We start from the raw sequence: 24,622 nt of genomic DNA, 5'->3' as shown, positions 1-24,622 counted from the left end.
TTCTGGAGCGGCCCTGTATGTTTTAAGCAGAAAGAAGTTGGACCAAATCACCACTTGGATTTCCCTCACATGTGTCATTCCAGAGGTGGTTTTGTCAAGGTTGTTCTGGCAGACCCCAATCTAGCCTGTCTGATCAAATATTCTAGTGTCTGAACTTGGTCAAAATTAATGTCAAGGTCAAAGTTAACTAATAAGAATCTCCACGAAGTCCCAGTTAATAAGGTCAGAGTGTGAGGGGCTTTTTTACTTTCTTGATTCGTAGCCACAGGTTATGAACCTTGGGGGCGGGACATCTCTTCCTAGAGCCCTTACTCTCTTCTCTCACCTGTGAGTCCTGAAGGGATTGACACTTTTATGAGAGGCAACATAGAGTGCTAGACTTGTAATTAGGAAGACCTGGGTTCAAATTCTGCCTCAGAAATTTAATAACATGGTGATCATGAATAGGTCTCAGTGTGCTTAGATAATGCTATAAGAGAAGATACAGACGAATCACTGATCTGTGTTGGTGAGAGGTGTTCCCACACTACAGATGACATTTTAGGTCTAGACCAAAAAAAAAAAAAAGACAGTGGACATTTCTTTCTAGGATCCCCCAGAAAGCAAAGGGGGTTTTCCTTCACTAAAGTCTTCGGGGATTCTCAGGGCAGACATTCTGTGGGAGGTGCACAGCATTGACTGTGGAGGTAGAGGATTTGAATTTAAATCCCAGCTCTGCTCTGTCACTTGCTGACCTTGGTTGAGTTACTTAACCCCTCTTGGCCTCAGTTTTCTCTTCTTTAAAAAGAAGAGAACGGACTTCGATGGCCTTGGAGGTCCCTGTGACCCGTCAGGGCATTGCTCTCAGCACATGGCCCAGGGCTTGTGGTCAAGGCCCTTGCTGGGAGCATATCCTGATGACAGAAAGTCTGATGCGTGTTTGACCTTAGGACTGCAGTTTAGCTCAGCTGTTCAAGAAGCCCTTTGCTACTGAAAAACAAAACATCCCACAAGTCATTATGGTGGGTCTGCGAGTGCCTCGTCCTAACCCCAGAATGTTTAGTTGAGTCATTATTGAAGACTGGTCTTGATGCAATCCTTTGGAAACAGACCCCCCAGCTTGAGAGCCACGAATGGGGCTCTGGGGAAGTGTCTGCTGTTGACTCCCTGTGGTTTCTTATTACACTTATGTTTCTTTGTAAACTGAACCCAGTGACAGCCTAGGATAAAGCAAACTGAAGCCTGACTATACTCCATACTACTGATACTTCAAGTCAAGTCAGAAGCATGTATTAAGCACCTACTGTGTGCCAGGCACTGGGCTAAACACGGGATACAAAGAAAGGCAAAATCAGTCTTGCCCTCAAGGAGCTCACAATCTAATAAGAGACAGAACATGCAAACAACTATGTACAAACAAGATACAGACAGGAGAAATGGGACACATTGGGGGAAGACACTAGCATCAGGGAGCTGGGAAAGGCTTCTTACAGAAGGATGAGTTCGGAAGGATGCCAGGAGTCAGAGGTGAGGAGGAGAGAACCCCAGGCATGGAGCACAGCTACCATGCCTGGAATCCAGAGATGGATCGACTTGGGTGAAAAACAGCAAGGAGGCTGGTGTCACTAAGCTCTAGAGTGTTTGTAGCAGGGTGAGGTGTAAGAGACTGAAGACCTAGGAGGGGGTTGAGTTCTGGAGGGCTTCTAAAGCCCTTGGATGACCCTTGGGGAACAGAGAAAGTAGAAAAGGTGTTGACCACATGGCTTGCTTACCCCCATCCTCCTTTACCACCCTACGCTCATAGATCTAATCTGTCTTAGCTTGTGGGCTATACAAAAACAGATGGTGGCCAGGATCTGGCCCACAGGTAGTAGTCTGCTGACCCCTCATCTGGGGCTCGAAGGGACCTCAGAGATATCAGGTCCAACCCCAACAGAGAGGCCAAGTAACTCATCCATATTAGATAGAACTAGTAAACAGTGGGGCTGGAATTCAAACCTGTTTTTCCCAAAGGCACTGAGACCAAATGGAAGACTTGCCTCTATCTTGTAGGGATTGAGTTTTCATGGATGAGGTCAAGATTGCCCTACGTGAGCTAAGAGCATAAGTGTTGTTGTTCAGTTGGCTTTATGACCCCATTTGGGGTTTTCCTGGCAGAAATACTGGAGTGATTTGCCATTTCCTTCTCCAGCTCATTTTACAGATGAGGAAACTGAGGCAAACAGGGTGAAATGACTTGCCTAGGATCACATAGCTAGTAAGTGTCTAAGACCAGATTTGAATTCAGGTCTTCCTGACTCCAGGCCTGGTACTCTATTCACTGTACTAGCTGCCCAAGAAACCTAAGTAGGTGATAGTAAATATCTGAGGAAGTAGCTTGTGTCAGGACAACCAGATGCCCCACAGGGAATTTGGCTTCCAGAGTTTCCTTTTAGACAAGAAAATACGGGAACTTGGTTAGGGCCTTGCCTTACTTGAATGCACCATGGCTTTGAAATAAATTTACAGCCTCAGAAAGTGAATAAGGTGAGGCTGAAGTCATGAAGGAGGACCCTGAGAGCTCGTGCTGATGCGTCTCGAGGAGGAGAACGGCCATTGCTGCTTGGAGCTCAGGGTCTCTGGGAGTGGCAATCAGAAAACTGAGCGGAGTCTGTTTGGCTCAGAAAGTCTCATGGGCTGTGGCGCGGGGTCGTGGGCTTTCCTTCCTACATGTTTATCCTTAACCAGACTTTCTAGACCATTTGACATATTTATATTGTTGGCGATTTTTGCCAATTGTGTGGCCTTAGCTGTTTACATCCCATTCCCAGAAGATGATTCTAACTCAACCAATCATAACTTGGTAAGTGTTCTTGGTTCCATTTTTCTGTTTCAAATGCTTGTTGATGAATTGCCCAGCAACTTGAGTTGGGTCTCTATGTGGTGACTTCTAAATAACTGTGAATGGGGGTTTACAGCTGTGCCCATGAATTCTTCCCAGAATTTCGCAGTGACACAGCTTTTGATGTCTCTCCTTGTGTTTATGCTGAAGAGCGATGTTTAAAATCATTAATCTAGTTTGGATGGAAATGAAAAGAGCTCTTGAATGGAAGAGTGTGTGTGCGTGCATGTCAGAGTATGTATGTGTGTGTATAACGTTTGGATCTTAATTTCTGCCAAGGTTTATAATAACTTTTGTCCCTATTTGGACTTTTGCCTCTGTTCTTTCTGCCCCCTCTTTGATATGGCCCATTCTCACTTATCTGGCACCCTCCGGGCATGGGGTGTCCTGGTGAATCAGATGTTGTGGTGAATCTAGAGTTACCATACACGGCTTGCCAATTTTTACAGCCCTACATTGCACCATAGACTTATCTCAAACTTGATTTTGTGTTGAGGCAGGGCCTGGGATTGTGGAGAGAGCCATGGGCTGGGAGGCAGGTGAGTCAACTCCCCAGCCTCAGCCCTGCTCTGTCTGTAACTTGGGGAAAGTTTCTACCCAGCTGGGCCTAACTTCATGGGATCTTTGATGCTGGAAAGGATGTACTAGGCCAGCCCCTTCATTTTACTGAGGGGAAAGCAAAGACCTAGGGAAGTTTGTAGTGACTTGTCTGGGGTCATACAAATCATAAGCCCTCCAGGTGGGCTTTGGTGAAAAAACGGAGCTGTACTGTGTTCTTGATTTATTCATGTTAAGTACCTACCATTCGCCAGGCATTATGCTAGATATTGGGAACTAAAGGCAAAAAGGAAATCCAGTCCTTAAGGTTCTCTCCTATTCCAGTTCTAATTGTGGTTCTAGGACTGTGCCTTTGTAACCAAGTGAATGACCTGAGTCATGAACAGCATTTATTAAGTACCTACTGTGTGCCAAGTGCTGGGGAATCAGAGGAAGGCAAAAGACAGTTCCTGCCCCTAAGGATCTCACAGTCTAATGAGGAAACAAGATGCAAACAACTGTGTACAAATAAGCCCCAGAAAGAAGAAATTGGAAATAATTATCAGAGGGAAGGCACCAGGGTAAAGGGGAGTGGAGAAGGGCTTTTCCCAGAAGGTGGCGCTTCAGTTGAGACTTGAATAAAGCGAAATACAGCAAGAGTACTAACCCCACTCTGAAACTTCCTGGAGGGCTGCCCCTTTTCTCTGTTTTAAGGAAAAATAATAAAAATAATCAATATGCTGTTAACACCAACAAGAGGCAGCATTGGGGGAAAACCAGGCTAGCCATAAGGTGATGGTGATGGTGATGATGGTGGTGATGGTGATGATGGTGGTGATGGTGATGATGGTGGTGGTGATGACGATGATGGTGGTGATGAAGATGGTGATGATGATGATGATGATAATGGTGGTGGTGGTGGTGGTAATGATGGCCAGCAGGGAAGGTCCAAGGTGGAGAGGAGGAGGGAGAGCATTCCAGGCTGGGGGACAGTCAGTGAGAATAACCAGAATCAGGAGATGAAGGCCTATGTAGGAGGAGCAGCCAGGAGGCCAGTAGCCCTGGATTGCAGAGTACCTGGGGGGAGGAAGGCATAAGAAGATTGGAAAGGTAGGAGGGGCAGGTTCTGCAGGACTTAAAAGGCCAAACAGGATTTTCTCTTTGCTTCTGGAGGGAGTAGGGAGCATTGGAGTTACCTGAATAGAGGAGTGACATCATTGGACCTGCAAGATGGCACCCTGGAGAGAGTGGTGGACTTGAAGTCAGGAAGGTCTGAGTTTAAATTCAATCTCAGACACTTGCTATCTGTGTCATCCTGGAAAAGTCATGTTTAACCTCTATGTGCCTCAATTTCCTCATCTGTAAAATGGAGATAATAATAATAATACCTGCTGCTGCTGTTTAGTCGTTTTCAACTCTTCATGACCCCATTTGGGATTTTCTTGGTAAAGATACTGGTGTGGTTTGCTGTTTCCTTCTTCAGCTCCTTTTATAGATGAGGAAACTGAGGCAAACAGGGTTAAGTGACTTGCCCAGGGTCGCATGGCCAGTGAGTGACTGAGGCCAGATTTGACTTAGGTCTTCCTGACTCTAGACCCAGCACTCGATTCACCGTGCCCCCTACCTCCCAGTAATAGCACCTACCTTCCAGGATTGTGAAGGAGATAAAATGAGATAACATATAAAGTGTTTTATAAACCTTAAAGCATTATGTAGGTGCTATTAGCTCTCTGAGGAGAGACTTCATTGGTGAGGATCCTGAAGGTCTCACTAAGTCTAGTCAATCAACAGTCATTTGGTTAAATGCCTTCTGTGTTAAGTGCTGTGGATACAAACACAAAATGAGACAGTCCCTGCCCTTTGGGACCCTTCAGTCTATCGGGGTAGACAGTATGGGACCGATTGGAAGGCTGTGAATTGAGTCTCAAAGAGCCCATGATGCATCAGACCTCCATAATGATGTTGTGACATTGAGATGGGGCCCAGAGCAGGTAACAGCTCATTCACAAATCAGTGTGTGAAGGATTGGCAAAGAACTTTCCAAACATCATCTCCATGGAGCCTCCTGTGATCCTCCCAGCAGCCCTGGGAAGGAGGGCTATTGTTATCTTCACCATTTTACGAGGAGGAAATTGAAACTCTGGGAAATGAAATCATTGTAGCCCAAGGTCACCCAACTAGGAAGTGCCTGAGGCAGGATTCCAATTTTGGTCTTCCTGACTCCAGATCCTTTGCTCCAACATATTAATTGTGAGAAACATAAAGTACTGTTGTTTTCTTGGCTTCTGGTCAGTCCTTAGGGGCTTCCATCCACGTCAGGGTGGGGTTTTGAGGGATTTGATTTTAAGAGCCCCAGTGGTGTCTTTGAGCTGCCCAGCTGACTTTGGCCTTTCAAGTAAAACTCTGTTGGCAATCATTTTGGATGAGATACCCGTCTGATCAAGGATAACTCCAAGATGAGTGGAGATAGGCCCATCACTGTGCGTCATGCCACTGGCCACTGCCATATCTGTGGTGTTTGAAATTGTTTCGAGTTGTAATTGATGATTAGGTTATTTCTGGAAGAAAATTGGAAAGTTGTAGCTTTCCATCATTGGAGACATCCGCCTATTGCCCATTGGATAGAGGCCCCAGAGCTTAGCCCCCCATATAGTGACTCACTTTATTCCTCTTTGTTGATCAAGAGAAAGTGATTAAATCAATATAGAAAATAAATACCTTTTTGAAAAGCAGATTAATCCAGGGCAATAGAACAATTTGTGCAGTTGCATGTGTCAGCCAATTCATATTCTGATTTTTCTTGAGGAAATTTTGGGCATGCGTTGCCCTTGCTGGGGGATCATTGGCATGTCTGGCTGGATATATCACGTGATGTGGAATTTCATGCCTTTGATTGAATTGTATGCATTGTGTCAAAACACTCAGACTTGGTCGAGGCTTCTGTCCTGTCCCCTACCTTCATTCTTTGAGGACAATGCTCACACCGGGCTTTGTGTGCCTCACCTCTGTAGGAGCAGAGCCGCAATGTAAGCTGCTTGTAAAGAACGTTCATGTAATGTTACAGCATCTGTGCGTGCTTGTGTTCGCCATCCCTGTGGCCCGGTGGCTGGCTTCTTGAGCGTATGCCCCGAGGACGGGCTTCCTCTGCTCTCCCCACTTTGGGCAGGGGGCCTCTCTGTGGCCTCTCCCTAGCCGCCCAGTCAGGTCTCCTGCCTCTATCAGCCACCCCACCAGGGAGTCTCATTTTGTTTTACATTTGACCCAGTTCATTTTAAAGTGACTTGCTCTATTTTAGGGCCTGCCAAGTGGGGCTCATTTTTCATCTGTAGTAAATATCCTTCAGTAACTATGAATGCTAAAACAAAGGGCAGAGGTGAAGGCCAGAGCAGAGAGGCCTGGGTGTCAAGAAGCTGGCTGTGGTCTTCCTTTGATGGTGTCATGGGGAATTTATGCATCACACTTACATCCAGACCCAAGGATGGCTTCCATGAAAGGGACACTTGACTGTTACATGAGCCTTTAGGGAAATTCTTCATTTCGATCATGAAGAGGTACACATGCCTTTTTGGTGGAATGGAAGCAATCAGAGTGGTGGACTGCGCTGGAGTCTTTGGGGTAGTACCTTGGGGGTGGCTGATTTTCCCCATTACTGTTTGGATTGTTTATAGAAGAGGAAAATCTCAAGTAGTCTCACTGCTTTCAGTTTGGTATCAGCATGAATTCATAGAGGCTAATGCCATGGCCACACTATAGCGCTCCCTACATAATTGTCTGCTACTTAGGTGGCTAGGTAGTGTAGTGGGTAGAGTGCCAGACCTGAAGTCAGGAAGGCCTAGAGTTCAAATCCTACCGCTGACTCTTCCTAGTTGTGTGATCTTGGGTAAGTTACCTAATGTCTGTCTTAATTAATTACTTAATGCCTGTCTTACCTAATGTCTCAGTTTCCCCAGCTATAGACTGGGGATAATAATAGCACCTCCCTCCCAAGGTTGTTGTGATCCTGTTTGTAAAGCATATTGTGAACCTTGAAGTCTCTGTAAATGCTGGCCACCATCATTGTCATCCTCACGGAGAGCTTGGTTTCTCCCTGTTCCGCCACCTGGTGGGGTTAATATCTTATTTGTTGTTTTTATGATTGTTTCTGCAAACAGAAAGAAGGGCATGCTCTGTGGGGAGGGTCAGGGAGGGGTTGGTACTCTGCTGTATTTCTCTGTGATGGAAACCTCTGGCTTCGTTGGTCAGAGCTGATGTTTTGGTGTGGAAGGGGTGCAAGGAGCCGATGGAATGGAGGGAAGAGGCAGTCTGGGGGCAGGATGGGAGGTGGGAGGGACATGATTATGTGCAGGCTCTTATAGATCCCAGCCAGAAGGGACCTGGAGAGGTCGTTGAGTCCCCCTATCCCCCCATAGGACAAGGGAGGAAGCTGAGGTGAAGAGATCTGTGCTCATACAGGTAGCAGAGATGGGTTTGCAGCTTGGGTCTTCTGACACCAGCTCCCAAATCCTTTCAACTGTTCCATCTCGCTTCATGTCAAGTGGAAGAGGAATTTCAAGGTTTTCTTTGACCCCAGAAGAGAAATAACAAATCGAGGGTAGATGTTACAGAACTGGCAAACTTCAGCTCAATATATGTAAAGTCTTTCTATCAATTAAAATGGAGTCAGCTGACTCATAAAGGTAGTGAGTTCCCTGTCACTGGAGGTATTTAAGGGTATGACCCCTTGCTGGAGATGTTATATTATTGTTTTGGCTGTGGGTTGGGCTAAATGACTCCTGCAACCCTCCTCCGCATTTTTATGGCCGATGATCCTCTTTCTCTTGCTGGGAGGACCCTGTAACATTCACCTGCTGGTAAAGAGAGTTTGCTGCTGTCTCTCTCTCTTTGGCTGACTCTCCTTAGATTTTGGGTGTCTCCTCACCTCACTCAGTCTCGGTAACATCTCTGACTTCTTTCCTTTCCTTGGGTTCCCACTGTCGCTTCCTTGGTGTTCCCTGGTTATTGTCCCCTCTTGTCTGGCTTCCAGTTATAGCTTCCTAAGTGGCCTCCCCTCCTCTGGTCTCTTCTCTGCCTGTGCTACTTTCCTGATGGCCCCACGTCTCCCGATAACTCCTCCCTGCTCCGAATTGTTCAGTCCCTCCTAGAAGCCCACACAGCAAAGCCCTGCATCGGTGTGGCATTCAGTGCTCTGGGTGTACCAATAACTGACCTTTCTGTAGCCCTTCCAAGTTTGCAAAGCTCTCTACAGACATTCTCTCATTGGACTGTCCCAACCGTCATGGCCAACTTGGATTCTTAACTCCATTTTGGAAGCTGGGGGAGGCTCGGGGACGGTAGTTAGTAAGCGTAAGGCTCCTGGTTGATCCCAGGGCTCTGCTGACTCCAGCTTTGGTACCTCCAGCACAGAGTGGAAGTTTCCACCTGGACTCCACAGTCTGCTGTGTTTCCCCCACTCATATCCTCTCCTCTGGCCATCTTGGTTTGATCCATTGCTCCTTTGCCCCTCTTCCTGTACCTTTGCTCCCAGCATTTCCCCCTCCTCAGGTGTCCAGGTGGCCCAGGGGAGAGACCACTGGATTTAGAGCCAGTAAAATTCCCCCTTAGACACTTCCAGCTGTGTGACCCTGGGCAAGTATCTCAACCTCACTTTCTTCATCTCTTAAATGGGTATGATGATAATGCCACTACCGTACAGAGTTGTGAGGATCAATGAGGATACATGAGTATATTGGATGCTTTGCAGACTTTAAAGGGCTAGAGGGATGTAAGGGATTAGCTATCCTGATTACTTCCAGAACCTTACCTCCTCCCCCTCCTCCACCATCTCCACCTACAGCCAGTGAATCCTGTGCCCCTATCACGGTGGGTGCCATCCATTTGAATTCATTCGTCATCTTTTTCTGTAGAGGTCTTGTCTCTATGACTAGGTCAAAACCGCCTTGAGAGGGGTAGTCCCTTCGTGTCCCCGTCCTGCCATCATCCCCATCATGGAGCGTTTTGCAGCAGGTAGCAGGCACTCCCTATGTATTGGTGGGTGGTCTTGTGAAAATCTGGCTCAATGAATAACTGTCAGAATGAAATCCATTCATTAGCACACAAAACAAAAGCAGGGGATTAGCTGCTGAGGAATATGGAGACTGAGAGAGGGTTCTTTCCTCTTTCTGGGGGCCAGCAGGTCTCCCTCTTTGCCTTTTCTTTATGCCTTTTATATGTGCTGTGGATGCTGGAAGAGGGATCTTCTTCCCCACAAGGTGGGAGGAGACCAGGGCTGGGCTCAATTAGCCTGAGGCGCCAGAGGCTTCAGGTAGTTGTACAAGCGGACTGCGGGGAGGTGTTGTACCCAGCTTTAAGTGGAAAGAGCACAATGATGTCCAAAAGTCAGATTAGGGGTACATTTAACAACCAATTAAAGGCCCCCCTTCCAGGATGCTCAGGTGCCACTCAGAGTCAGCCCAATTTCTGACAACCGCTGTGCTGGTGCCAGCCCCCTCACTGCTGAGTTGCTGCATGGACCTGAGTCATCTCATGGAAAGTGATTCAGGGACTCAGCAGGGGCGTGGGTAGATGGATTGGTTGGTTTTTCAAGGGGGCCATAATCATTCATTTAACAAGCATTTATGAAGCACTTATGGCATGCCAGGCACTGTGCAGGGGAGCCAGAGATAGAAACAAAACAGTCTCTGCCCTCAGGGGCCTCACATAGAAAATGAAATCTAAAATAGGTGTAAAGTGATTTTCCCAGGGAGGTCACTAGTGCCTGGATTAGCCTGGGCTTCCTATAGGAAGTGGCGCCTGACCTTTGAAGGAGCCAGGGCTTCCATAAGGGGGAGGTAAAGAGGAAAAGCCTTTTCGGCATGGGTACCAGCCTGGGCAAAGGCACAGGGCTAGGAGATGGGAACGTGGGAACGTGGGGGCGCAGAAAGCCAGTCAGTTTGACTCAAACATACAATGTGTCCGCCATCCGTCCACAAACGCTCATTAAATGCCTACTGTGTGCGGGGCACTGGGAACTCAATCCCTGCTTTGAAAGAGCTCAAACAATAGGGCTGAGGTCTCTTGTGCCCTCCATCTCTGACCCTCTCTGATCCTCAGTTTACATCTAAGTACAGAGAGAGGAAAGACAAATACTTACCGGGTAGTTTGGGAGAGAGGGCACTTTAGGTGGGAGACGGGCAATTGGAAAGGCCTCATGTTGAAGGTGGTGGCTGAGAAGGAGTTCATGGAGCCGAAGTGAGAAGGGAGTGCATTCCAGGCCTGAGGGACAGCCAGGGTAAAGGCATGGAGGTAGGAGACTGGAAAGGGAGACAGGAGCCAGATTGTGAAGCACTTTAAATGCCAGGCAGAGGAATCTATGTTTTTATTTTTTTCCTAGAGGCAAGAGGGACTCACTGAATCTTGAGTAGGGGCATGACATGGTCAGACTTAGGGATCTCTTTGGGGGAGGGGGAGGTAAGGAAGATGCTGGAGAGGGAGAGGCCAGCCAGGAGGCTATTGCACTGACCCAGGGAAGAGGTGGTGAGTGCCCAAACCAGGGGGATGGCTGTGTGAATGGAGAGGAGACGCACTTCCCTCCTTCTGGCCATGGCTTCTAGTGTTCTTTCAGTCACTGAGGTTTGCTACCTCCAAATTAGGCTTGGTTTTTCCATCTCCAGCCCCTCCCCTAGCCTGGCAGTGCCCAGCTGCACTATCTCTACCTCCATAGGATCTGTTGCCTGTGAGCCTTCCTTGCCATCTCAGCCCCCTCTCTGCCAGTGCCCCCTTCCCGAATTGTATTTATTCAGTATAGACTTCTCTAAGTCCAAGAGGATCAGTTCTACCTTCCCCTTCCCACTGCCTGGAACACAGTAGGTGCTTTGATGGATGTGAAATACATTGTGGATCAAAATAGAGATTTTTTTTTTACCTAACCATAAGGTAACCAGAAAATTAAACAGGTCACCCTATTCTCTGAGTGCTGTTGGTCAGTGAGGGGTTTTTGGTACTCGAGCCCAAGCAGAAATCTGAGGAAGGAAATCCTTTGTTTTGGGTTCATCTGGCTCCAGTCCCAGAGTCCTGACTCCAGCTTCTTGCAGGTAAAGTTCCTCCCTGGCCCTGCTCCCTGAATCTGTTGTGGGCAGGGGGAGAGGCAGGACCAGGGATCTGCAAAGGAGGCACCTTGCCAGGACGTGACAAACTCTGTGTATGTGTGTGTGTGTGTGTGTGTGTGTGTGTGTGTGTGTGTGTGTATTGGAGCAGGACATAGGAATGGGCAGTAAGACTACGGACTGGACCTGATTTCACTGAGATAGGGAGCTCCCAGGTAAGGAAAGTCTTCCTTCTTTGCCTTGTTCTCTTCAGGGTTGTGCCTAGAACATTCCCAGCTGAAGTGACATGCCCAAGGTCACACAGCGAATATGTGTCAGAAGTAGGACTTGAGCCCATGTCTTCCTGGTTCCAAGGCCATTCCCTTTGGCATCTTGTCACTCTTGAAATTAGGAACATTTACCTAAGGAAAAATGTGTATTTTTAGAGTCAGAAATTCCTGCTCTCTGTCTTCTTAGTCATGCATTTCGGCATGGCTTCCTATTCACGGTATTGGTGGGGAGAGGGTGAGATTTTTCCCGTGTGAGTGTTTGGGGTGAGGGGGTTAGCGCTCAGTAAGAAGTTTAGGCCTCGTTCCCAGTGCTGCTCAGTGAGCTGAGGACATCGGCAGTCCATGGAAAGGAGGGCCAGGTGTTTTTTTTAATTGCCCAAGAGCAAGGAAGATGTTGGGAATGCTGAAGCCTGAATCCTGGGGATCCTTCTGTGAGCTTCAATGCCTTGCCACCTCCTCTCCTTTAAAAAAAATAATTCATTTGATTTTAAAAGCCTCCCCCTGTTTGTTAGAATGCTGCTGAGTCCTGAGACTGGGATTCGATTCCCCAAGTGACTTTGAAATCCCTGGATTGTTCAAAGGGTTTCAGTCAAACGATAACAAACCATTATCAGCCCCAGCAAAGCCTAACCAAGGGCCAGGCGGCTGCACGGTCTGGTTCTGGTCTCAGTGGGATTTAATTTATCTTCTGTCTTCGTGCTTCCTGTGTGTTAGAAGTTTGTGATTTTGTGGGGAGAAGAAACAGACCATCTACGCAGATAAGCAAGTGGCCTTTACCCCATGGTGCCCTGATTTTCCTTCTCTGGAAATCTAGGGGGGGTGTAATGGATGAGCTTTGAGGTCCCTTCCGGCTCTGATATCCTGGGACCTTTATTTTTTGGCTACTAATAACCTATTTTGTTTAGGTCTTTATGTTTCCAGATGTTTCCAAGGTGGTATTTGGTCCTTACATGAATGCTCTGAGGAATTTAGGGCAAATATGACTATCCTTTTGAAGATTGGGGAAACCGAGGCACGAGTCACAAAATAAATTGCTAGACTCTCTGGTTCCCTGCTCAGTGCTGTTTCTCCCAAAGATAAGCTGTGTGAAATAAATCCTCCTGAAGGAGATGGAATTTGAGCTGTTATCTTGGATTGGAAAGATGTCTAAATGACGGGGCGGAGAGCCTGGGATTTGGGACAAAGTGACTAGATGGAGAACCTGCTCCAGCAGCATGGCCAGAGGTTAGCTCTTTCATGGTGGGGGGAAGTAGAGGAAGAAGAAAGCAAAGTTGGACTTTTCAGCTTCGCATTCAATCCTTCCCCCCACAAAACAAGTGGATTGGGTCGAGCTGCAGGTACTGCCTTACTCTGATCATTCCGGAGGGTTCCGGAGGGTGGAGGATAAAGCCAACAGAGAAGTGAGGAGCTCAAGAGGGAGGCACCCATTTCTGAACACGGCCAACATGGACATTTGTTTTGCTTGATTTAGCAGACTTGTTACAAGGGTTTTGTTTTTCTTGTCTCATGTGGCGGGGCAGAAAGAAAATAAATGTGTGTTATTTGAGTGAAAAAATATAAAAGTGCAGAGAGTTTGGAACTGGCATACTTGGGTGTGAGTAGAATTCCTTTGACTTACTGCCTGGGTATGGCCTTGAGCATGGCAGGCACTGTCGCATCTCCAGGCCTCTTTCCGCCTCTCACAAACGTAGAGATTGGACTTAGACGCTCTCCAAGACTCTTTTTAGGGCTGATATTCTTGATTGGGCAGGGCCTTTCCAGCATTCTCAGATTCTTGTTTTCCATTCTTTTAGCCCAACTGAATGGCCCACCTTCCTTGAAATTCCCCTCACAATCCTACCTCTGTGTCTTTACTCATGTCATTACCTGTACCAGGAATTTCATCCTTCTAACCTTTGAAATTCCTACTTACACTTTGAAGTCTCATTCTAAGGCTGCTTCCTCTATGAAGCCCTAGATTTCCTGTCTCCACCCCCCAAGGTCTCCTAGAGCTCCTGGTTCATACCTCTTTGATGGACCCAGGCAAGCAGCAAGCTTCCGTTAAGCTGCCCCCACCCCACAGCCCTCCACTCTGATTGGGGAGCTCTCCCTTTCTCTTAGCAGAACCCGGCCTCCAGGCCACTTTCCAGCCCCTCCAAGCCATGCCATTTGCATTCAGGCATCTCCCACTAGAACTTGATTGATTTCCTTCTTTAGAATGTAAGCTCCCTGAGAGCAGGCACAGTCCTTGCTTGTTCTTGTATCCCTAGCCTAGAGCAGACAGCCTGGTGTAGAGCTAAAGTGATTAATAAATGCTTTTTCATACATTGGTCTGCTGTGTGAAGTGCTGGGCTAAGTTCTGGGAATACAAAGACAGAAGGAAACAGTCTTCTGTCCTCGATGAGCTTACATTCTATAGCTAATTATAATAACCAGGAGCTGCTTTAATGCTTACACTTTACATATGTTATCTGGTTTGATCCTTACAATAGCACTGGGAGGTAAGTGCTGTGATTATCCACACTTTACAGATGGGGAAACTGAGGCAAACAGAGGCTGTGACTTGCCCAGGGTCATCCAGCTACTGTCAGAGGCATAACAACACAATAATAACTAGCATTTATATATTGCTTTAAAGTTTGTAAAGTGCTTTATAGACATTGTCTCACTTGATCCTCACAACAACCTTGTGAGATAATAAGCTATTATTATCCCCATTTTATAGGTGAGGAAAATGAGACTGAGAGAGGTTCAATCCCTTTTCCAGGTCATAGGGCTGATGAGTGTCTGAGTCAGGGCTTGACTTCCCTTCCTGACTCTGAGTTCAGTGGTTTGTATCTTCTTCTCATGGAATAGAGCCTGCCCACAAGGAGTTTACCTTCTCCTGGGAAGGAGACCCAGGCTAATGTGATGGGTGAAGGCTGGCTTTGGAGGGGTCAAGGTCATCCCACTGAATGATCCTCACCCTTTCACATTGCTCAGAGATCCTGAGTTTTGGGTTAGAACTCAGCTGCCTCAGATGGCGGAGCCTATCCCTCCCCGAAGCCCCGGTCTAGGGCTCAAATGGTGACGGGTGGCTGAAGCTGGCGTTCTGTTTAGAAGACTGTGATGAGAAGCGTTTGGCATCTTCTCCACATGGCAGCGGGCTCTGACGAAGGGGCCTTCTATCATCTGTGGCCATAGACAGACGTGATGCTAGGTCTCTTCATGTGCTGGTTACCCTCCCAGATGTCAGGGTCCTTCCTGAAAAGAGGGGGTCAGAATTGCAATCAAATGCAGAATCTTGGGGGTACTGAGCAGAGCCAAGCCCAGAGCATTAGACTCTGCCAGAGTCTTGGATCCTGGGCTCTTTTAAAGGTAGCTCCGTGACCTGTTCTAGCTGGCACGACACATTGTTGACTCACTGTGAACTTTCCATCTGCTAGAAGTCCCAGATCTTTCCCCCCCCCATGAATGTGTCTAGCCATGCCTCCCCCATATTGTACTTGTAAAGTTATACTTGGGAAGATAAGTGACGTTTTAGGTTGTAGAGGTAGTTTCATTCATTTTTGCAAACCACACCTCTCTTGTGGTCTTCTTTGGGTTTGGTTACTTCCTGAAGGTATACTATTTGGTAAGGAGGAGTCACTATGGGCTTGCCTTGTAGCTAGCCATCTCTAGTTATTAAGGAGGGGTAGGAGGCTTGTTGCCGGCCATGTGGGAGACAATGACCTTGCCCTTTTAGCTCAGTTTTTCTCTTACTCAGATTCATTGGCATAGCAAGACCCAAAGGACTTAGAGGTTATGAGATCTGAAGTCATGGTGCCTTAATTACAGCCAGTCCCTGAAATGATTTGAGACAGGTGCAGGTTGGCAATCCAAAATGGCAGAGTGTTCTAGAAAACTTTCTAACCCTAAGTTAAATAATGGCTTGGGACAAAGATGTTGATTCTGCTAACTGGAGGGAGTGAGGTCAGAAACTCCCCGGGAGCTGTGGCTGGCTGGCTCATCTATGTTTCACAGGAGCTTTGGCCCTTGAGATGAGATCTTCGGAGCATGTATCCATGGGGTGCCTTGGCACAAGGAGCTGACGGAGTCCTTTCCTTATAGAGAGAATACAGCTGGGGTTTTCTTTCCTAGTCTCTTAACTGGGTGTGGGAGGACTCTTCCTTTCCGAAAGAAGCTTAGGTTTGAAAACTAAGCTAATAGAGAGATGGTGGTGCCCATCCCCTCTTCCGGGATGGGGGTTACACCTCAGCTGAGGAATCCGGCTGAGGCTTGAGAGAGACACAGGAGGAGGGACCCAGAGAGAGGCAGGGATCTGGTGGGAAGAGGCTGAAGGAGCTGAGGTGATCCTGTGGGGTCAGAGGTCAGCATTGTTGGTCCTCAGCCATACCAGTCCCCTTCTTATGTCCTTTTCCATTTGGGATTTGCCCCCAGCTCACATTAACTGCCCTTTGGTTTCCAAAAGAACCAGTTGAGGCTGCCTCTTGACTGTGGGCTTTGCGGAAGGAAAACTTACTACCTAAAACTTCTAGTGATTCCATTTTTCAGAATCCTAGGAATTCTTGCTGGTGACCAGTGAACCCAAAGGACGATTTTCTTCTCCTGTTTAGAATTCTCACCTCAGTACTGTTATGATTTGATTTTGATTTCTCTCTAAAATCTCTCCCATTGGAATCCTCAGGACAGTTCTAAAGGCAAACACTGAAGGTTTCAGTTAAATGAAGAAAATGTTTTTATCCACATCAAAAACAACAGTCCCCTGGAGGGCGCAATAGCGTCTCCTCCTTGGAAGGAGATTTACAGAGTATTGTTTCCCCAGGGGTCACAACCCTCCAGGAAATTACAGTTGAGAGGGTGAGGACACATATAAAATCAAGAGCTATGTTCATAATGGGCAGCTAGCAGTGGATAGAGTGCCAGGCCTGGAATCAGGAAGACTCAGCTTCCTGAGTTCAAATCTAACCTCAGACTCTTGGTAGCTGTGGGACCCTGGGCAAGTCATTTAACTCTGTTTGCCTGAGTTTCCTCATGTGTAAAATGAGCTGGAGAAGGAAATGGCAAACCACTCCTGTATCTTTGCCAAGAAAACCCCAAATGGAGTTACGAAGAATTGGACACGGCTGGAAAAAACGACTGAACACCAACGTGTTCTTAATGATGAGGTGATGCAGAGGCTTTTAAGACTAAATTATCTGAGCCCTCTGGTGTTTTTCCAGTATTCTTCTACCCCTGATTTCATTTGATCCCTGAGAGAACCACGTGCTGAAAGTGGGGCAGGAGGGGTGTCGCCTGATGCTGCAGCCCTGCCGCTCTACCTGTCCCTGAGCGGTGAGCTTCGCACCCACGGCTCCCCCGAAGGCCCCTGCATTTTTCTCCCGGCACAGCTTGGGAGTGCTGAGCGCTCATGAGCTCCTCCATAGCTTAGAGTGGAAAGGGACCACTCAGAGCCTGCAGCCCAGCCCCCTCTTTTTACAGATGAGGATCCTGGTGCTGCAAGGTTAAGCTCAGAGTTCGTTTGGCCTAGATTGGGAAACTGGTGCCTGGAGGGGTTAAGTGACTCACCCAAAGTCAGAGAAGCAGAACTGGCAGCCCTCCCCACCTCCACCCCTTTGTAAACCACCTAATCACCTTCCAAAGACAAACAGCAGCAGTATGTAAACTGCCCCTTTCTAGAAGGTCTGCCTTCTTTTGAACCCAAATCTGCCGGACTGTTGGAGACAGCCGATACCAGTTCTACCCTACGTTTCCCCCAAGAAACCCCATTTATTCACAGACTGTTCAGATGAGTAAGTGCTGTGGGGCAATAAGGCTGGGAAGTCAGGCGTCTGGATCAGCGCTGACCAGGACCAGGGGCTGCTGCTGCTGAGAGTCACAAGAATTGCCCTTTCAGTGCCTTCTGAGGATAGCGAGCATGTTACATACATTTTACTGATGTGAGTATGTGCAATAGTGCTTAACTTGGAGGGCAGACGTGTGCATTTTTGCCTTTGGATTTCCAGCACCTCGCACCCCTCGCACTGTGTTTTTGGAGTGGCTGATTATCTCATTTGGTCCTTACATGTGCCCTGGGCAGTGATAGCGGCACCCCCATTGTACAGATCTGGAGCTGAGATGCTTAAGTGATTTGCTCATCCTCATACAACTAGTGGCTGGAAGCAGGATTCAAACCCAGGACTTCCTTAACTGTGAGCCCAGCACTCCTTCTGAGTGACTTGGTCTCTTAGTGGAGGCAGTGGTATGGCCAGAGAAGACATCATGGCGCAGAATTCTCTGGGCTGAGAACTACTTACTAGCTGTGTAATCCTAGGTAGATCACTTACCCCTTCTCAGCCTCGGTGTCTCAATCTGTAAAATGGGGATATAGTAACACCTACTTCATAGGGTTGTTATAAGGATTAAGTGAGAAAGGCAGAAGTCATCAGCTGGGAACATGGTAGAACAGAAACAGAGGCAGGCTGGTCATTCTACAAGAATCAGAGCCCAGAGGCCCACGATGCCTTGGGAGAGCTAGCTAGCTACTGGGTTGGCAGCCAGAGCCTCCTCAGCCCCGAGTTACCTTGTATTTATGTGGTGGGTATTTTGTACATGCAACAAGGCCACATGGGATAATGGAGAGAGAGCTGGCCTCAGCAGCAAGGGGAGACGGGTTCAAGTCCTGCCTCTGACATGGGCTGGCTGTGGGACTCTGGCCAGGCAGTCCAGCTGTCACTGCTCCAGCTGCTCTGGGAGGCTAGAAGTTGTGGAGGTGTCATTTTCATTGGGAGAGGAAGTGCCTCCCCAGGAGCTCCCAATGCTGATCACATCAGAGGGCCAGTGAAAACAACAGGAAAAAATTGTGAACATACTTGAGTGTGAGCTTATGTTCTGAAGGGGGAGCTATGTATGGATGTGTGTCCATCTATCTCTGTTTTTCTATATCATCTACCTGTATCTGCATCTCAACTATCTATACCTATGTATCTATATCATCTATTTATATGTAACACCTTTCTCCATTTAGTATCTCTATCATCTATCTATCATCTATCTGTCTATCCATCCATTTATCCCACTCTCTCATCTCTGTCATCTATCTATCCATTTAGTCATCCATCCATCTGTCATCCTCCTTTTTCTCATTTGTCTGTCTCTGTCATCCATCCATCCATCTTTCTTTCTCTCTATCTCTATCATCCGTCCATCCATCCATCCATCTTTCTTTCTTTCTCTCTATTTCTACCATCTGTCCATCTATCCATCCGTTCATCTGTCTGTCCATCCCTCTGTCTGTCTGTCTATCTTCCTTTCATAATGTAAGATCTTTGAAGACAAGGACTGTTTCTCTTTAGTCTTTGTGTCTCCATCACCCAGCCTAGTGCCTGGCACAAAGTAGGTACTTAATGAAAATAATAACTAGCATTCATATATCACCTTAAGGTTTGCAAAATGATTTTTATACTTAATGTTATTTTATCTTCACAACAATCCTGTGTGGTAGCTGAGCCGGACAGAAGTAAGTGACATGTCCAGGGTGGTAGTAGCCAGCATTTATGTAACACTTAGGTGCCCGGCACTGCCCTAAGCACTTTGCAATTATTATCTCACTTGATCCTCACAATAACTCTGGGAGTGGGTGCTATTATTATCCCCATTTTACATATGAGGAACCTGAGGCAGACAAAAGTTAAGTGACTTGCCCAGGGTCACACAAATTATAAGTGTCAGAGGCAGGATTTGAATTCAGGTCTTCCTCACTCAAGGTCCAGGAACTCTCTCCATTACAGCTGTTGATTAACTGCTTAATTGAGTGGAGACCCTGGGGAGGGTTTACAGAAAGATAGAGATGAGAATCCCGCCCAATCCTAGGAGTATAGCTTTGGAGCTCCACGTTACTTTGATGTTCATTGGGTGTGGCCTTCTCATTTTGCTGTTGAAGAGACTGAGGTGAGAGACAGGAAGTGACTCACCCCTGGTCACAGCCCTAGTAAGTGACAGATTCGGCTTCCTTTCAATGGCACCATGGTGCTTCACATTAAAAAAAAAGGAGGGGCTGATCGTGTGAGAAAGCGTGATGGAAGAAGACCCAAAGTCTGCATGCTCTGGGGCCGCAGGGACCCATTCTGATGAGCCCAGATATTTGTCTGTATTGGAGCTCACCAGATTTCCACAAGAGGCCTCCCTCGTCTTTTTTTTTTTTTTTTTTCAGCCCCACATGGCTGCTTTCCTGGACTTCATGACCTCCAGAAAATCTTCATTCTGGAAGATGGAATCAGCTCCCACCCTCTCACCTCCTCAGAGGTTTCCTTCTCAGCCTCAGGACTTCCTCAGGCCCCTGCCCCAGGAAACCTCCTTGTCTCCCCTCCCCCTTTCAGCTTCTCTTTATGTCCTTGTCCCCCTCCCCCATTTGATTGTGAACTTCTTGAGGGCAGGGACTGACTTATGCCTTTCCTTGTATCCTCCGCTCTTAGCACAGTGCCTGGCAGCTTAGTAGGCACTTAATAAATGTTTATTGATTCTGAGTCTCAAGGACTCCTGTAGATTAAACTCTCTTCTTTTACTGTTCTTCGGGGTGGGGGTCAGGACCTAAGCATAGGGGTCACCTCTGGCCTTTCCCAAGAGACTTAGCCTCCAATCCACTGCCTGAGGCAGTGGGGGACATGAAAAGGAAACTGCCTCTGGAATCAAAGGGTCTGGGTTCAAATCTCTCCTCTGGTCCTTATTACCAGTGGGACCTTGGGTCAGTCACTCTCCTCTCTGGGCTTTGGTTTTCTCATCTATAAAATGTTCTCCCTGCCCTCTAAGGTCCCTTCCAGCTCTGAATGTGTCACCCTTTGATCAGCTTTCAGGCCTTGTGTGCATTCGCTAGAGACCGAGGTCCTCGGACCCTGGGTGGGGTGAGGGAAGGCTTTCTCTGAGGGCAGTGGCCTTTGGCTGGTCTGCCTGTGCTCCTTGGAGCTGCTGGTTGTTCTGGGATGTCTTCTTTTCCTCCTTCTCTTTCCATTCTGGAAGCTAGGCTCCACGGGGGGAGTTGCTCATGGGCTAGCAGAGCCAGAAGGCGATGTCGTGTTGGCTTTGTACAGTGAGACCCCAAATCCAAGCTTTCAAGATAATTATAGTGAAACCAAGTTATAGCACAGCCTGGCATTGCCTCTCTTGTAAAGAAATGGCATGAACCAGGTTGTGTTTCTTGAAATATAACTCTGTGCTTGATACTGCATGAATAAACAAACTGCAAGAGAAGTGTGAGCCTGTCCCTCGATCCTGGGGAGATTGAAGGTACCCACTGTGGATAGACAGAATCTGGAGACCAGTTTTTGGTGTGTGCCAGGTGCTCTCAGATTGTTTGACAACAGGTTAATGTATAGTAAATATTGTGGGGGTGGGGACCTATTTGTGTGTAGTCTCCAAAGGTTACTTAAGGTAATCTCTCAGATAGTGGTTCAAAAAATGGCAGCCAAGTTTGAGCCCTCTCTGGACTCAGGGCATCTATGGCAGCCAGGGGAGCGGCACATGGGCATTTGGATGCCAGGGTCTTAACCCTTTCAAACAGGTTTCTTAAAAACAAAATGGGAGCTCCGGAAAGAAAGCCTTTTTCGTGATGTCAGACCCCACATGGGATCTCCTGGCTTGCTCTATTCCTACTGAATTTGAGTTGGTTCCCACCGATACAGTGTGAGCTCCTTGAGGGCATGGATGATTTTATTTTGACCTTCATCTCCTTAGTGCCCAGCTCAGGGCCTGGCAGGCTGCAAGTGTTAAATCAGTGCTTGTCGATTGACTGCTAAAACTCTCTCTGAGCCCCTCTTACCCCCTGCCAATGAAAGCTTCTTGAGGTTGGGACGAAGTCATTCATGTCTTTGTATTCCAAAGCCCAGCACATTTTCTAGTACATAGTGGGCACTAAATAAATGCTTGTCAATTGGTTGGTCTTAAAAATTTAACTCTTTTCCCACAGATGAAGGTCTGCAAACAATTAACCTCAACCTTTGATAGCTCCAGTAAGCAGCCCTCACTTGGGTGGGGTATATTTGCCCAAGGTGAACTTGAACACAGCCTTTCAAAAGTGACTCTGGGGGGGAGCAGGAACCCTCACTTCCCCTCCTCCATCCTAGCAGGTTCCCCACTGTTTTGCTTCCCAGTCTAACTTCTGCAGTGGATTTCTATTTAATCAGCGTTCCCTTGCCTTCTCTTTCCTTGTTCCTACAATGTTAGAACCAACTGATGCCTTGGGAAATTTTGCCCAGCAACAATAAAGCCATCTTGTTTCATGATGTTAAAAACTGGAGGAAAACCAACCAACCAGACATTTTTTTTTTTTAAAAACACCTCCAAACCAGACTCTCAACAACTTTCTACCATGCGGAGCTGTGTATTCAAGAATTTATAGGGCACTAATCCTAGCTTTGATCTACCTCCAAGCAGGTTGGAAAGAAATTTTTAGATGGCTACCATTTAAAAGATAGTAAGGAAGCATAGTATGGACGAGAGGGAGCATGAGAAAGGGAGGGAGGGAGGGAGAGACAGAGAGATGGAGAGAGACAGTATTTTTTGGTCTCTGTAATGAATTTGTGGGCCCTCCAAGAATAGAATTCAGCATTTTCCTCCCTCCCTCCTCCTAGACCCACTACACTTTGCTTCCTCTGTTATTAGTAGTGACATTTCTTCCTTCCCCCCCAAATATGATTAAAATAGGAAAGGTGGCAGAAGTTTTCTTTCCATTCACACCCAGACAAGCCAAGCGTTTGAGAAGCTGGACAGAGGAGGGGAACTGCTTGATTGGCTAAGCCCAAGGCAGGGATGGTGGGGAGATTTAGGAGATAGATGCCTGGGAAGAAGGGACACTGGAGAAAGGGAAGAGGGCTTTATTCAAATCACTAACATTTATTCTAAATTAGGAAAACCATTAGGAAAACCCAGACTTCTAAGGAGGGGAGGGGTGTTAGGCAGTAGAGAAGGAGGCTGTGTAGTAGGAGGCCTCTCTCTTAGATAAAACTGACGTTTAGTGATTATTTCTTCATTATGACCCCTAATAGAGCCTAGGTGGGGCAATAATTACTTTATGACCTTCAGCCTCACAACTTCACTACTTTTCTTGACTTTGGACTCCTGAGGCATCAGTTGAAATCATTGAATGGCATTAGGGATGGGCAGGGAGGAAGTCTTGGTGCTGCTTAGGTCCGTTATTATGGATATAGAGGCCTCAGTCCCCTTCTCTGTCAGTCTGCAGAAGACCTTTCTTTTGTACATTCCAGGATCTGAAAAAAGACCATCCCAAGTTCAGTTAGGTAACAGTGGGTCTTCCACTGTTAATTAAACAGTTGCTGCCCTACCCTTTAATACATGTGCTTTTGTGTGCTATTTATGTATCAGCCTTGTCCTATCTACAATGCAAGTTATTGAAGTGGGAAAGTGTGGGCTGATTTTATGATGATCCTTTCTGCAGATCATGGCTGCCAAGAAGGAAAATGTTGTCAGACTGTATTAAGAGGAATTCAAAGTACAGAACAAGATAGGATTGAGGTGGAGGTGGGGTTAAATGAAATTACCCGCCTTATTGGCCCAGACTACTATCAGTTCTGAATGTTGGGGTCCAGGGACAAAGGATTCTAGGTTAACATCTTGGGATAGTTTAATAGGGCAGCCTTTGGATCAAGATCAGGTTTGGGTGTAGATGAAGCCGGAGGGGAGGGGATAGATTGGGAGAATAGGGGAAGATCAAGAGGGCAGAAACCACAATAAAGGTGAAGAGTTCAGGGTTTATCCTAAGAGAAATCACAGGAGAGGAGGTGGTGGAATGCTTTTCAGAGTTTCTGGATTGAGGGGGTTGTAGGTCAGGCATTTCCAGAGATCTAGCTTTCTTTCTGTCATGGGCCCCTTTGCTATCTGGTGAAGCCTATAGACCACTTCTTAGAATGCTCTTCTTAAATATATAAAATAAAATCCATAGGTTTACAAAAAGAAACCAGCTACACTGAAATACAGTTACCAAATGATGCCAAAGTATCAAAACAAAAACAAGTTCATAGACCCCAGATTAAGAACCTTTGGGTATGAACTGAAATCTTGTGGCTGAAACCCAGGAAGATTGAGGGAGCTGGGTGAATTTGTGTTCATGTTGTTAGAGGGGTCTTTGGTCCAACTTGAAGTTCCCTGAGGATGATGACAGGGGATGGGTTGAGAGGAAGACCATGAACTAAGTACTTAAGTCATTGGAAAAATTGGAGGATGACAAGGGGCATCGGTAGGTGATACAACAAAGATGGGGAAAAGGTGGCATGAACACATCTGCTGGCCATCCAAGGAGGACCAGTCATTGAGACATGGTGGCAGAGGAGAGGCAGTCTGGCACCTGAAAATACAGCCAGGTTTTCCGGCCCTGGGAGTCAGGGTCTGCAAGGGATGTCAGAGCTGGAAGGGACCTGCAGAGACCATTCTGCTTTCTCATTTTACAGAGGAGAGAACTGAGGATCAGTGAATTTTAGTGACTTGCCCATGGTTACATAGCTAGTAAGTGACAGTGTCAAGGTTTGAACCCAGGTTCTTTTCTGAATCCAGAGCTCTTTCCATTTTATCTTGACACTTCTCATTGCTTCCCCTGCCCTCAGGGGGAGAGCAGGATCTCAGCAGAATTCTCCTGGCTCCTGTTAGGATGGCTTAACTTCTCTGTGTTACAGGAACAGAATGTAGGTTTTTTGAAGGCAGGGCCTGGTTCTTTGTATCCCAAGGGCCCAGCCCAGTGCCTGGTACATGGAAGATGCTTCATGAATGTTTGTTACAGAATTGAGATGATAACTCAGCTGGGCACCACCATGACCAGACCCCATCTGGAGGATTCTGGGCAGTTCTGGGAACCACTTTATAAGGGAGGAATTGGCAGCCTGGATCGTGTGTGTGTGTGTGTGTGTGTGTGTGTGTGTGTGTGTGTGTGTGTG

General features: G+C 47.1%; 1 protein-coding gene across 1 annotated transcript in view; it reads left to right on the top strand.

Moving 5' to 3' along the window:
- CACNA1D (calcium voltage-gated channel subunit alpha1 D) overlaps nucleotides 1-24,622 on the top strand; it is a 355,951-nt gene that overhangs the window by 5,314 nt on the left and 326,015 nt on the right. Inside the window, exon 3 of the mRNA XM_027835866.1 lies at nucleotides 2,716-2,821. Within this exon, the coding sequence (XP_027691667.1) occupies nucleotides 2,716-2,821 (106 nt within the window). The remainder of the gene's footprint in view (nucleotides 1-2,715; nucleotides 2,822-24,622) is intronic.

This window comes from Vombatus ursinus, unplaced genomic scaffold (genome assembly GCF_900497805.2).
Source record: "Vombatus ursinus unplaced genomic scaffold, bare-nosed wombat genome assembly UNPS02014817.1, whole genome shotgun sequence".
Classification (NCBI taxonomy): Eukaryota; Metazoa; Chordata; class Mammalia; order Diprotodontia; family Vombatidae; genus Vombatus; species Vombatus ursinus.
This window is presented reverse-complemented; position numbering and strand designations above follow the sequence as displayed.